The following is a 12,659-nucleotide window of genomic DNA, read 5'->3' on the forward strand; positions in this document are numbered from 1 at the left end:
AGAAGCCTTACATTTGGGAGCTTTGTTTTATAGGAATAGAACAGAATTAAAATTAAGGGGGATTGTTGTTCATTTTTATTTTAATTCAGTCAGGTATTGATAGTGTCAGGATGGGAATACTGTAGTTATTTCTGGAGGTGATTTCATCAAAGGGCTTAAACTCGTTGGCAGACTCTGCCCATTTGTAGGTGTTACATGTTTTGTGCCGGAAGTAATGGTGTGAGTCCTGGGTTAGGCAAAAATAAATAACAAGTTGAAAAGCTTTTTTTAGTGGAACTTGTGTCCTATAAGCCAAAAGAGCAAAGCAGCAAAATTATCTAGAATCCCTGCTGAGAATAATTCTTTAAACGAGTAAATGGCCGGGGGACTTGAGCTGTTTAAGGAAAATGCCAGAGGCAGTCTGGGTAGGTAGATGGTAGAGAAAGAGGAAGGAAAGAGAGAGACAGCTTACGAGAAGGGATTGGAAAAGTGATCTTTAGATAGAACTGGAGAGAGGATCAGATCTGGAAATTGGAATTGTTTCTCTGACATGTTTGGGCAGCAAACTGAACACAGAGTAGGAAAGATAAAACGTACAGTAGTCAGGGGAAGCAAGGAGGAGGATTTAGTTTCACTCATCTCTAAATATATGTTTGCTTGTACAGTTGGATTTTCAAAGGGGCACCTAGGAGTGCTGAAGCCAGTGTGAACTGAGTGCTGAAATACTGCACCCTCCATTCCAGTGCCGCTTCCAGCGCACTTTTTTGCCACGTCTTTGGCTTCCTGAGTTGTGGGTCCCTGCCGCTGTTTGTGTTTTTGGAAGTTGATTCAAGTGGAGGGGCATGGAGTGAACAAGAAGGAAAGGCTAAAGCACCGGGATGTTCTGGGCTCCTGACTCACAGCATTCGCTCTCCTGCTTCTAGTCGCAAAAAGTTAATATCCTCGTGTGAAGACTCTAATTTTAGCCACTTTTTTGTTTCCTGCTTTTGATATTTTTGGTTCTTAGCATTTTTTTTTCTGTTTTGTTTCCCACTATGCACCTAACAGGGAGAGCCCCTCGCAAAGTCCTCAAGAATAAGAAGAAGAAAAAAAAAGGTCCAGATGACATTTACTTTCTGCAGACAGAACTGAAGGCAGGCAGCAGCGACTATTTCCAAAAAGCCCATCACCACCTCTGCTATTTCCATGGGAAAAAGAAAGGAAATTGGATCCTACAAGAGAACTGTTTTCCAAAATGCAATGAGGTCTCAGAATAGCCTGTTTATTCAAGAGCATTTACTTCTCTAATGAGACAGGGGAAGACTTAGGCCTTGCAATTGCATAACTCAGCTGGGTTATATTCAAGCAGTATCTTTGAAAATAAGTGTATGCATTACACTGAAAGGAGATAAACTGTTAGCATGCCTCATAGCCACACTATTTGTAGGTGCTGGGGGGGAGGCAGCTCAGGCAGGGTCTTGGAAAGTCCATTTGTTCTTCTTGAGGAAATTTGCTGGAGAGACTTGCAGAAGGAATGCAAGATGGAGCAAAAGTAGCTCAGTCGTCATAGGACCAAATTCATCTCTTCTGTGAGTAACTTGACTGAAAAAGGCTGATCTTACTGCTGAAAAAATTGCATATTCTCATTAATTAATATTTCTGCTGTGGTTTTGGTAGGCACTGGGAATGTCTTCCGTGCCATCTAGAATCCAAAGACACCAAAATCCTCCTCCAAATTTATTATAGCTTCTTAGATAAAGGCTAGTCCAAGTACTGGCTTCTTGCTCTTAAAGCTTTTTTACTAGACAAGATCGCAGAATGATTCTCTGCAAATCACACTGTTTCATATACTGTAATTAGTGCAACAGACAAAGCAGCTGATGTAGTGATGACAGAGCTGACTTTATGATTAGCGAGAATTGTATTCTTATAAATGATTTCATCTCAATAAGTGTGTTGGGAATTTCTAATCTCAGTGCCTTTTACAGTTGGATGTTTTTTTAAATTTTGAAGTTAGGAGTGCCAGGAGTCTGTGCAGGAGGCGGTGGCATCGCTGCATGGACGCTGCTGAGCTGCAGGGCCACCTCTGGGGTGTCCCCAGTCCCCGAGCCGTGCGGCCGAAGGAGGGGCAGAGGCATTGGGGCCACTTGCGGGGGACAAGCCCAGGGTTATTTCAACCACTGACTCAGACCCCACTTCCCGGCATCTTCTGACTCTGGGCAACACTCCTCTCTGGAAAAAGCAGTGAGCACTTTGTCCTACCCCTGCTCAGGGCCTTCACAGTCCATTGGCTATGGCCACTCGGGGGCTTGTGGCTAGCCAGAAGATGAGCTGATGGCCAAGGTATCTCAGCCGTGGTAGGGCTCGCTGTGCCCTGCAGGCTGCTCAGTGAAAGGCACCTAGTTCAAGCTGGGAGCCGGAGGCTGAGAGGGCTGCTCCCCAGCATGGCCCTAGAAAAATCTGTGGGGCACAGAGGCTGCAGCAGGTAACGTGCACCTTCCTGGAGAGCTGGTGGAGGTGGCCGGTCGGAGGAGTCCACACGCGTGCCGGGAGGCCGCGGGAAGACGAGGGGCACACCTTCGGGGTCCCTCCCGGAGCTTGTGCTCATGTTCCCAAGCTGTTCCGCTGTGCAGAACCAGGAAACATTGCATATGGGTATTGGAGCCAAAGGGCTTGGGCTTCCAAAATAGCAGCGCCTCTTGCGATACTAATGATGAAATATTTGAGGTTCTTTTATCCAGAGAAGAGCACTCTCCATATGCTCAAATGAGTCTAACGGACTCTCTCCATTAGAGGGCAGAAGCATGCTTATGCATGGATAAAATAAAACAAAATGACACGCCATATATGCTATATAATTTGCTGTGTTAAGGGAAGGTAGAACATCATCGTGGGAAAGACAGACAACTTCACCTGCTGCAAAGAAAAAGAAGCAGCAAGACCTGTGTTTCAAGGGTTAATTTCTGTCGCTGGCAGAACTCAGTGCTCTTTGTAGCACCTCCCTCTGTTTACAATTGAAAACAGATTAAATTTACGATATGGTAAGTACAAATGTCTGATAGATTCATTGAAGACAAAACAGTGTAGATAATTAGTCAATTTGAAGAAGACGGACAATTTTGATAGAAAAATACAAGCAGATTGTTTCTAAATGCTGATGATAATTCTTAGGTGAACATTTTGGGGGTTTCTGCTGAGTCCATCTCTGACCGTTCCCTGGTTTGCAGCCCTCCTGCGGAAGTTCGGCTGTGCTGCTGGCCTTCGCTTCTGTATACATGTAATCGCTGAAGTGATACAGCGATTCCTGCTGCATTGCCCTTCCTGCAAGGGGCAGCGGGTCAGCTCGGCTCCGTTCGGTGACATGACTTCGCCGAAGAATAAAGAAGCCAAGAGTTTGCCCTGAAATGGATGTGGACTTCAAAGCAGTTCTGGCCAAAAATTTAACCTTCTTGAACGTCCCCCTAGGTGCCAGTTATGCTGGTGGTGTTTTTGACATGGACACTTTCTCCCTAGAAATTGGAGCAAATGCACTTTCAATTTTGGGTTGTCACAATCCGCGAATGCAGAATAGAGCTGGCTTTCGGCTCTGCTCAGAGAGCACGTGAGCAGACACGCAGGCAACACTGGTGCGAGGCCCAGTCTTGTGAGCAGGGTCCCGGCACTGCTGGAAGCCCCCGTTCCCGCGTGCGGAGGAGCGGGTCGGGTGTGAGGCAGGCGTGGAGAACACCAGCGTGTTAAGCACACACGCGCGTGAAGCTGGTGCCCTGGTGGAAGCTGGCATGCAGAGTGCTGCTAGTTTTAAGCTACTACACTGTAGCTCAGGCTGAAATAAAGAAAATTACAATCACACCACCAAGTTCAAGATTAACCATAAATGTTTCTTGGATTTTGGAAGACTCCTGGATTTGAGGGGATTTGGTTCTTTAAAACGATGGAGTTTGGGGTTTTACGTGGAGCTTGAAATGAAGACGAAGTGCGTATTATATTCTCTTCCCTGTTAGTATAACAAAATATTTCAGTCTGGGCCGCTGCGGCATCGCAGCGGGCGAAGGGCTCCCGGTGCCTGCGACCCGTTTGGTCCCAACTGTAAGCGGGGAATTGTGTTTGGGCGCTGGGGCCGGGCAGGAGGACAGCCTTCACGCGCGGACGCCACGCGGGCTGAAGCAAAGAGGGCAGTGCGGTCTGCCGCGGGCATCCTTAGCATCCAGAAGCACGATCAGCCCTTTCTGCCAAACGGGGAAAATGAAAGCAAGCAGGTAAGTTGCTGGGGAGACCAAGCGGCTGTGCACAGCGAAGCACCCCCGTAACCTGGCATGTTTTACTCTTTTAGAGTTTTCGAGGTACCCGGCTCACCAGCGAGGGGGCAATGGAGCAGGGGTTAATTGGAAGATCCAGCTCTCGTTGTCTGCAGAACTGCAGATCTGGCCTTGAAGCACTTCCCAAGGTCTTGGCGCTTGGTTTTGCAGCCATGTCTCATGCTCCGAGCATTCCCAAGGCGCTCGCTATCGTCGGCTGTCGTCTGCGTGTCTCTCGGCCGTGTTTGTTGCTGTGGTTGCATGTTGATAAGTTATCTGGTTATGTCTTGCAGCCCTCAGAGTCCAAGCCCAACGTCACCCCTCTCACCGTCCTGGCCCATGTTCTCCGCACCATCAAGCCCTATGCCCACCTCCTCTACGTCCAGCGACTCATCCCCCATCAGGTCTGTGGCAGAATTTGCTTTGCTTTGTGTTGCTTTTGCTGTCTTCCGTTCAATTTACTTGATTTCCCCCACTTCACTTCCCTTTTCCCTTTGCATCCTGCTCGAATTCCCCCAGCGCAGCTCTCTGCGTGCAGCAGGAGGAGACTGTCCTGCATCTCCTGACCCCGAGGAGGTCACGGGCAGTGGCCTCATGGCGAGGCGTGGGGCTGCCAGGCGCCCGCCTCGTGCCAGCAGCTCTGCACGCCTGCAGTGGTCAGGCTGCAAGGAGTCGGCACTCTCGGGTCGCGTTCGCAGTGAGTGAACTTGCTTGTGGTTTCTGTGGGCTTTGCCCGGTCATTTAAGCTCCTTGCAGCTCCCTTTGCTCATCTCCACAACAGGTAAGAACAGCACTGTCTGCCTGGACGCGGCAGAGAATAGCAAATGTTTGTAAAACGTTGTGATACCTTGTTCTCTGGCCACTTCCCTTCTCAAATCTGTCATCTAGGGAGCATATATAACATTATGCAGTTGTGTGACATAGACATTTGTCTGCTGCTGCTCCTTGTCCCTGGTACTCGGGCACCTCTGTGGAGTAAATTGTTCCTAAGGTCACAGACAGGCAGAGGGAGGATCTCCAGCCAGCCCCTGCAGTAACATGGTGCATCACCCCCAGGGGTACCGAGCGCTGTCAAGCCTCCGGGCAGGGAAACAGCCATTGGGGATCAGGAAGAGCATCCCCGTCCGCTGCCGGAGCCCTGGGTTGCTGTCTGTGGTTTGCTCTGGTGCCCGGCCCCCAGAGCATCCCACTGTGCCGCTGGATGTCCTGTTCCTTTGGGTGCCGGAGACACAGAAGGTGGGGGTGGGCTCTGAGCTGGAGGGATCAGGATGCTGGGCAGGATCACAGGACCTTGGCACCTCCAGAGCCCTGGAGACCCCAGGAGTAGGGAGGCAGCAGGATGCTCAGGCACTGCCGGCAGGACCATGGGACCTCAGCACCTCTGGGAGCAGGGAGGTGGCGGGATGCTCAGGTGCTACCGGCAGGACCATGGGACCTCAGCACCTCCAGGAGCAGGAAGGTGGCGGGATGCTCAGGCATTGCCGGCAGGACCATGGGACCTCAGCACCTCCAGGAGCAGGAAGGTGGCGGGATGCTCAGGCGTTGCTGGCAGGACCATGGGACCTCAGCACCTCTGGGAGCAGGGAGGTGGCGGGATGCTCAGGTGCTACCGGCAGGACCATGGGACCTCAGCACCTCCAGGAGCAGGAAGGTGGCGGGATGCTCAGGCGTTGCCGGCAGGACCATGGGACCTCAGCACCTCCGGGAGCAGGGAGGTGGCGGGATGCTCAGGTGCTGCCGGCAGGACCATGGGACCTCAGCACCTCTGGGAGCAGGAAGGTGGCGGGATGCTCAGGCGTTGCCGGCAGGACCATGGGACCTCAGCACCTCTGGGAGCAGGGAGGTGGCGGGATGCTCAGGTGCTACCGGCAGGACCATGGGACCTCAGCACCTCCGGGAGCAGGAAGGTGGCGGGATGCTCAGGTGCTACCGGCAGGACCATGGGACCTCAGCACCTCTGGGAGCAGGGAGGTGGCGGGATGCTCAGGTGCTACCGGCAGGACCATGGGACCTCAGCACCTCCGGGAGCAGGGAGGTGGCGGGATGCTCAGGTGCTGCCGGCAGGACCATGGGACCTCAGCACCTCCGGGAGCAGGGAGGTGGCGGGATGCTCAGGCGTTGCCGGCAGGACCATGGGACCTCAGCACCTCCGGGAGCAGGGAGGTGGCGGGATGCTCAGGTGCTGCCGGCAGGACCATGGGACCTCAGCACCTCTGGGAGCAGGGAGGTGGTGGGATGCCGAACCTGTTGGTGCATTGCAGGTCTCCCAGACCTGCAGCCCTACAGATGTCACCTCCAAAACGGCAGTTAATTTGGTTTGCTCCCAGCCTGCAGCGGCTGATAACGGTGTAATGTCACCTGAGGGAGCGAGACTCCTTGTCCCCGAAGCTGCCCGGGGGCACCTGGTAGCGCTGCCTGGGTAAAGCTGAGTGCTTTCCGGGCTTGGTGCCATGATCGGAGGCAGAAATTCAAGATGAACGCTCGCTGGGATGCAAGCGCTTTGGTCCTGAAACCCCAGCAGGGCTTCGGAGGGCCGGAGCATCTCAGCCCCGGTGGTGGCAGCCGCACGGAGGGTGCGGGCGGAGGCTGGAGGCCGGAGGGATGCCGTGTTGCAGCGTTCATTTGGTGTGCGGGAAGCAACAGCTCGGACAGTCGCGGCTGGTAGAGCCAGGACATGGCTTTAGCGTTGTGCTTGAGAGGCTGCACGAGTCCGGGTGCGGAGCGGCTCCCGCCGGCGACGGAATCGCTCGTAGCCGGCCAAGCGCTACCCCCTCCGGGTGTTCGTTTAATGCTGTGCCGATTCCCACATCAGACAGCTGGAACTTAGACAGGGAAAGCCCGAACCTTGGAGCTGTGTTTGTGGTGAAACCAAGCCCTGGCTGGTGGCTCCTCCGTGGGTGCGGAGCCCCTTCCCCCCCAGGTGGAGGCCTGCAGATCATCCTGGCTCTGTTTGAGAACGTTTGGGATAATTCCAAGTCCTTTGGAAAGACAAACGTTTGTGAAGCCACCGCACTAGGAACCGGCGATGCCCGGTTCGTCGCTCCGGCGAGCCTTCGGGGCGTCCCCGTCCCCGCCTCGACGGCGCTGCAGGGGGGCGGTCTGGTGCGGCCGGGCCGGGCCGGCGGGCCAGGCGCTCGCGGCCGGCGGCGCTCGCCTCCCTTCCGCCCTCCCCGTGCGCCGCGCCGCGCCGCGCCGCGGGGGCACGCAGGCTCTTTCCCTGACCTCCGATGGCGGTTAAATCGTTTTTATCCTCAGGTACAGTTTCCAAAGAAGGGCAGCAAATCCTTCGCGGGCTTGCTTATTTTTGTGTTTTGAGATGCCCTTCCCCAAGTGCTAATTCTTCCTCCTGAAACGCCTCTTGCGGCTGCAGCTGGAAAACGAGCCCTCGAGGACGGAGGGGCTTGGGCAGGTCCGCGGCCGCCGGCAGCGCCGCGCGCCCCCGGCGCCTGCTGCCGCCCTGCAGCCAGCTGAAGGTCTCGCCGCAGCGACTCCCAAAACGTTCCCAGCTCGATCGCTCCCGTTTAGCCCCTCACACGGGCCGTGCGAGTAACATCCGTTTTACGCCGACGTGTTCTGTGTTTTTGCAGCTCGCCGTTGCGGAAAGCCAGAGCGCTGTACGCGTGCAAGGCCGAACACGACTCCGAGCTCTCCTTCACGGCCGGCACCGTGTTCGACAACGGTGAGTCGCTGGAGCCCCGCGCGTCGAGGGGCCGGCTCGCCCGGCTCGCTCAGGCGCCGTTTCCCTTTATTTTAAACTGGACACTCCTACGCCGTATCAGTAGTGCTCATTTTATTTAACGTATACCTGAGACACTACAGATGCAGCATTAACAGTAACACAAATAAAGCTACGTACAGCGACACTTGAATACCATTTATTTTATATTTATCATTGAGTCTTGCAAATTCTTGTTATTCCTCCTGTGACCCTGGGAAGGATATGGACTCTAAATTCATGGAGTTTCCTTCCAGGCTGGTGTTTAATGACTGTCAGTCCCGCTCCCACCACTAAAACCCCCCAAATGAAAAAAAAAGCAGAAATATGTCAAACACAAGCATTAAACCTGGGCTGTGTTGTGGCCTGCTTTTGGTATCTATGCAGAAAATCTGCTGGTCATCGAGCCCTCGTTTGGGATCGGTGGGAAGATGGTTTTTTCCAGACCATGAGTTTTCAGGACCACGAGGTGAGGGCATGGGTGGACGGCTGTCGGACCGCGTTCCCAGATGGTGGAGGCCGTGCTGCGGCAGTTCGATAGGGGAAGGTTCAGGCTTGCATGGAAGATGGGCAGAGGCTCACCGGACTATGTTGCAAAACATGAAGTGCGCGCTATGAGCCGAGGTGGAAAAACAAGGAAACTGTTTGGTGGGGCACAGTGTCGCTCCGGTGCCACGGTAAGCCAAGGAAGCCAGGGCAGGCCGGGCTAACGCTGCTCTGGAGTCAACGCTGACCTTCAGCAGCCAAGCTGTTTTCTTTTCCAGCAGCTGCCAGATGTTGCAGCTGGTTACTGGAAGTTATTCTAGATCTTGCAATACGCATGTCCCAGTTCTTAGCTAAAGTGTTACGTGATATGCGAACTGTACTGCCAGCGGATGGAGGCGCTCGCAGCTGTGTCCGGTGGGACTGCACGGGACACGCTGCCTGGGCGGGCATGCAGGCACCCGGTCTCGGCGGTGGCTGCAGGGCCTCCTGGCCCCACCACATCCCTTCTGTGAGTATGGACCCATAATTTGACTGTAAGGCCTCAACTAGTGAGCAATTGACTGACAACAGCATTCACAGTAGAAAGAAGTATTCTTCCGTAGTTTCTAGGTAAGAGAGATTAGTTTCCAAGTATCAGCACCAGAAATGTTCTATGCAATTGCCATAATGCTTCGTGCAGGAGATGGAAAAGTAGTGTGTACTTTTTTTCCTATGAATCCTGAGACTTGGAATAGGGGCACGCTGATTAGTCAGGTTTTTGGAGATGATACTAACGAACACAGCGCTTCTGTTTCCTGCATCAAGAGGAAGAGGCTGTGCCCAATGGAATTAAGCAGCTCTGGTTTAGATATAATCCCGATGTAAAGAAAAGACTTTTTACTACTTTCCAAGTAGTTTTGGCTTTTGTGTGTTAAGCATTGTCATTTGGGAAAGAGCTACCACATACACTGTTTTTACCTAGGATGAATATAGCAGAAAGGAGAAGAGAATTAATACGTGTGAATTAGGAAAACACTTTTCCTAAGCAGCTCCACAGATATCTTATAAATAAACATAGTCTCCCCTTGGAGAGAATTGTGGGAATTAGAAGAGCTAGCAGGGGGACAAGTTTGAATTAAATACATTGTGTTTGCTAGACAAAAATCAATGGATTATTCAAAGGAAAAAATACACATCGTGTCCTGATCGCTTAGCAGAGTAACAGAGGCTGCCATTAGCTGGGGGGAAGTGAGTTAGAAATGGCAGAAATACTATTATGGTGAAGGGGGTTTATAAAACCCACTCTAAGAAAATATGTCTGGGAGCTCTTTAGAAGAAAGACAGCTTTTTGTTTGACTTCAAGCTTCTCTGAGGTTTTCCATGGCAAAGTAGCATCTAGACGTGCCTGGGAAGTTGGGGTACTGTTAACCACGCTGGGGGGTGAACAGGCAGTAAATAGCATCACGTTTCAAGAATGTGTGTTTATATTTCTAGCATCATTTTATTTAAATTGTATGAAGCATGGAGTCTCAGCCAGCTTTCCAGCTCTCTCTTGCAGTCAGCAGCTGCGTGCCCTTGGGCGGCGGGTGGGAAGCCGCGGGGCCGTGGAGCGGGAAGGGGTGGTCGCAGACCCTGTAGCAATCCCCTGGGAAATGGAAAGCTGCGGATTTTGAAGCGGTGAATCCTCATTTGGACCACTGTTGTCAGACACTGAAGTTTTTATGCTGAAAATGTAGGAGTTGTGTTGCATTTGTATTCTGACTTTGTAATAGAGAATTAAGTTTCTCCCCGCTGTTTACTCTGCGTGCCTGCTGTATCTGACAACAGCTCGGTGGCAGTAAATGGCTCTCTTTGGGACGTAAGTAATTTTTTAAGGGAAGAGCTGTAGCTGGAACTCGTGTGACCAGCAGGTAAAGCACTTTCCCAGTCCATTTACTGAGAGCAGAAGGCTGAAAACTGCTGTGCAGACACCGCAGTTAGGGTCGTTCCTCGTGGCGGCCCGTCCCCTGGCCGGGGCACCGTCCAGCCCGCGTCGCTCCCCAAGGGGAGGTCGCCGAGCGGCTCTTGGTGACGCTTCTCCAGGAGGGGTTTCCTGGTTGCCGGCTGGGGTGGCCGTGCCGCCCGGCGCGCCGGCGCGGTCTGCGGGCGCTGCGCTGCTGCCCGTGGCGGGGCTGCTCCTCTCGAGGCGCCTGCCAGCTGCACGTGTCCTCTGCGCGGAAGACTTTCACCTGCTGCGATACAAAAGCGCTAAGATCTGGGAGTGGGAGGAGGGTGAGCGTGGAAAAAGGATTTGGTGCAAGCAAAACCCAGAGGTGGTTAAGCACTGGGGCCAGAGCACCGTGGCTCTTTTAAAACGAGTTAGTTTTCTGTGGCTTTAATGCTTCGTTACTGCGTCGCTGCGCGTGCCGTTTCTCTGCCGGCGCGCACAGCAGCGCTGGCGGAGCCGCGCTGGCGGGAGCGGAAACGTTTGCACTGAGCAGCTCGTCCTCCTGGGTTGTTCTTACTAGACAGTGTCAGTCGTAATTTTTTGCTTAGAAAATTGCCGTTCTGCAATACGAACGGGGCTGTAGGAGGAAAGGCAAGGCAAGGCAAGGCAAGGCAAGGCCCCGGGAGGTGCGCGGAGCCGCTCCCCCTCCCTCCCGTGTCCGCTGCCGCGGTGAGCAGGACGCCCGTGCTCGCCGCTGCCTCCCAAGCGCCCGGCTCGTGCGGCCGCCCGGGGCCGCGGGGGGCCTGCAGCCGCCGCGGGGCCGCCCGCCGCCAGCTCTGCGGAGCCTCTCCGGGCCGGCTCCCTTCCCGCCTCGCAGCAAACGGCTCCTCCGCCTTCGGGGATGGCGTAGCCCCTGCGCCGCCAGCACCGTTCCTGCGGGGTGCTGCCGGCTGCTTTAAAATGCTAACGAAGAACCGCAATGTGAATTTTTCAGCACGTTTCAAAAGCTGCGCTTTCGCTCGCTGCAGGATTAGCGCTTGGGGCGAAGGAGCAGGAGGAGCCCGGCGCGGAGCGCCCCGGGAGCGCCGCGGGCGCCGGCTCGGCCGCGGGCGCCCGGCGGGGGAGGCGGCGGGCGCGGGGCTGGGAGCGGAGCGGTGGGACTCGCTCCGCTTCTGCAGCTGACACCAGAAAACACGAAGCTGGAAGGGCCCCACAGAGAATTAGCGGAAATTTGGATCGCTCTGAAATACCGACTTGCCATCGCTCACCGCGGGGAGCGCGGGGATCCTTTCCCCGCCTGTGCTTGCTCTTGTAAACTCAGCAGATTCCCCGTAGCTGGTTGAATTGAGAAGTTTTGAGGCTGCAGCACCGCGTTGTACCAGCTGCGGGGCAGCTCGGCTCCCCGCTGACGGCGCCTGCGCTCCCTTGGGGAATGGTGGGAATGGTGGGAAGGGTGGGAAGGGTGGGAAGGGCGACGGGCACCAGCCGGCACTAACGCCCTTCTCCATGTGCCCCGCAGTGCGCCCGTCGCAGGAGCCCGGCTGGCTGGAGGGGACCCTGCGTGGCAAGACGGGGCTCATCCCCGAAAACTACGTCGAGTTCCTGTAACTCCGGGCGTGGGAAGCAGCGCGGGGTGCTCGGCGGGGCGCCCGCGCGGCGAGGCGGCCGCCGGCCCCCGGGGGCACCGTGCCACGCCGCGCTCGGCCGCTCCGCGCCGCCTCCCGGCCGCCCGGCCCAGCGCCCAGCAGAGGCGACGGCCCGCTGCGCAGCAGCCGCTCCGCGGGGCGGGAGCCTGCCCCTTCCGCGCTGCGGACGCCCTGCAGCACGCCGGTTTGCAAGCTGAAGAGAGCCTTGGGGGCACGGATCTGCATGCAGCGCCCCACGGCACGGTGCAACGTGGCACAGTGCAGCGCGGCACGGCACGGCCCCTGCACGCCGCTGCGGCGTGGGGAGGTGAAGGCACCGGCCGGCGCGGAGCGCAGGCCGGTGCTGCAGCAGCGGGGCGCGTGCGGGGCAGGTGTTGGCGGGCAGAGCTCTGCGGCGCGGGCGGCAGCGCTGCCTTCCAGGGAGCGCCCGCTGCCCGGCTGCCCGGCTCGCCGTGCCCGGGCGGGCGCCGCAGGCGGGGAGGCCGCGCGGTGCCGCCCGCCGCCGCCGCTCTGCCGGCGCCCTGGCTTGCAGCGAGGAGCCTCCGCGGCTGCCTGCCGAGCGGGAGCCACCGCCGCCGCTACGGCGCTCGCCCCGCGGGAAGGGATGTCCTCGCTCTTTGTAACGATGCTAAAGACTGAGTGACTGAGTTGCT

The 12,659-nt window shown here is 55.7% G+C and overlaps 1 protein-coding gene across 4 annotated transcripts in view; it reads left to right on the plus strand.

Annotated features, from left to right (window-relative positions):
- The window catches only part of ARHGAP26 (Rho GTPase activating protein 26), a 157,469-nt gene extending 145,423 nt beyond the window's left edge, over positions 1 to 12,046 (plus strand). For 2 of the 4 annotated variants that reach the window (XR_009959932.1, XM_062587666.1), the window contains one exon: positions 1,027 to 3,010. Coding sequence is in view for 3 of the 4 variants with exons in the window: in XM_062587666.1 (XP_062443650.1) it covers positions 1,027 to 1,057 (31 nt within the window). In the remaining variant the exon portion in view is untranslated. Of the gene's footprint in view, positions 1 to 1,026; positions 3,011 to 4,546; positions 4,658 to 7,840; positions 7,933 to 11,879 lie in introns of those variants that run through there. The other 2 variants (XM_062587664.1, XM_062587665.1) reach the window with 2 other exon arrangements.
- Positions 12,047 to 12,659: the final 613 nt, after the last annotated feature.

The sequence above is a fragment of the Rhea pennata genome, chromosome 14 (genome assembly GCF_028389875.1).
Source record: "Rhea pennata isolate bPtePen1 chromosome 14, bPtePen1.pri, whole genome shotgun sequence".
Lineage (NCBI taxonomy): Eukaryota > Metazoa > Chordata > Aves > Rheiformes > Rheidae > Rhea > Rhea pennata.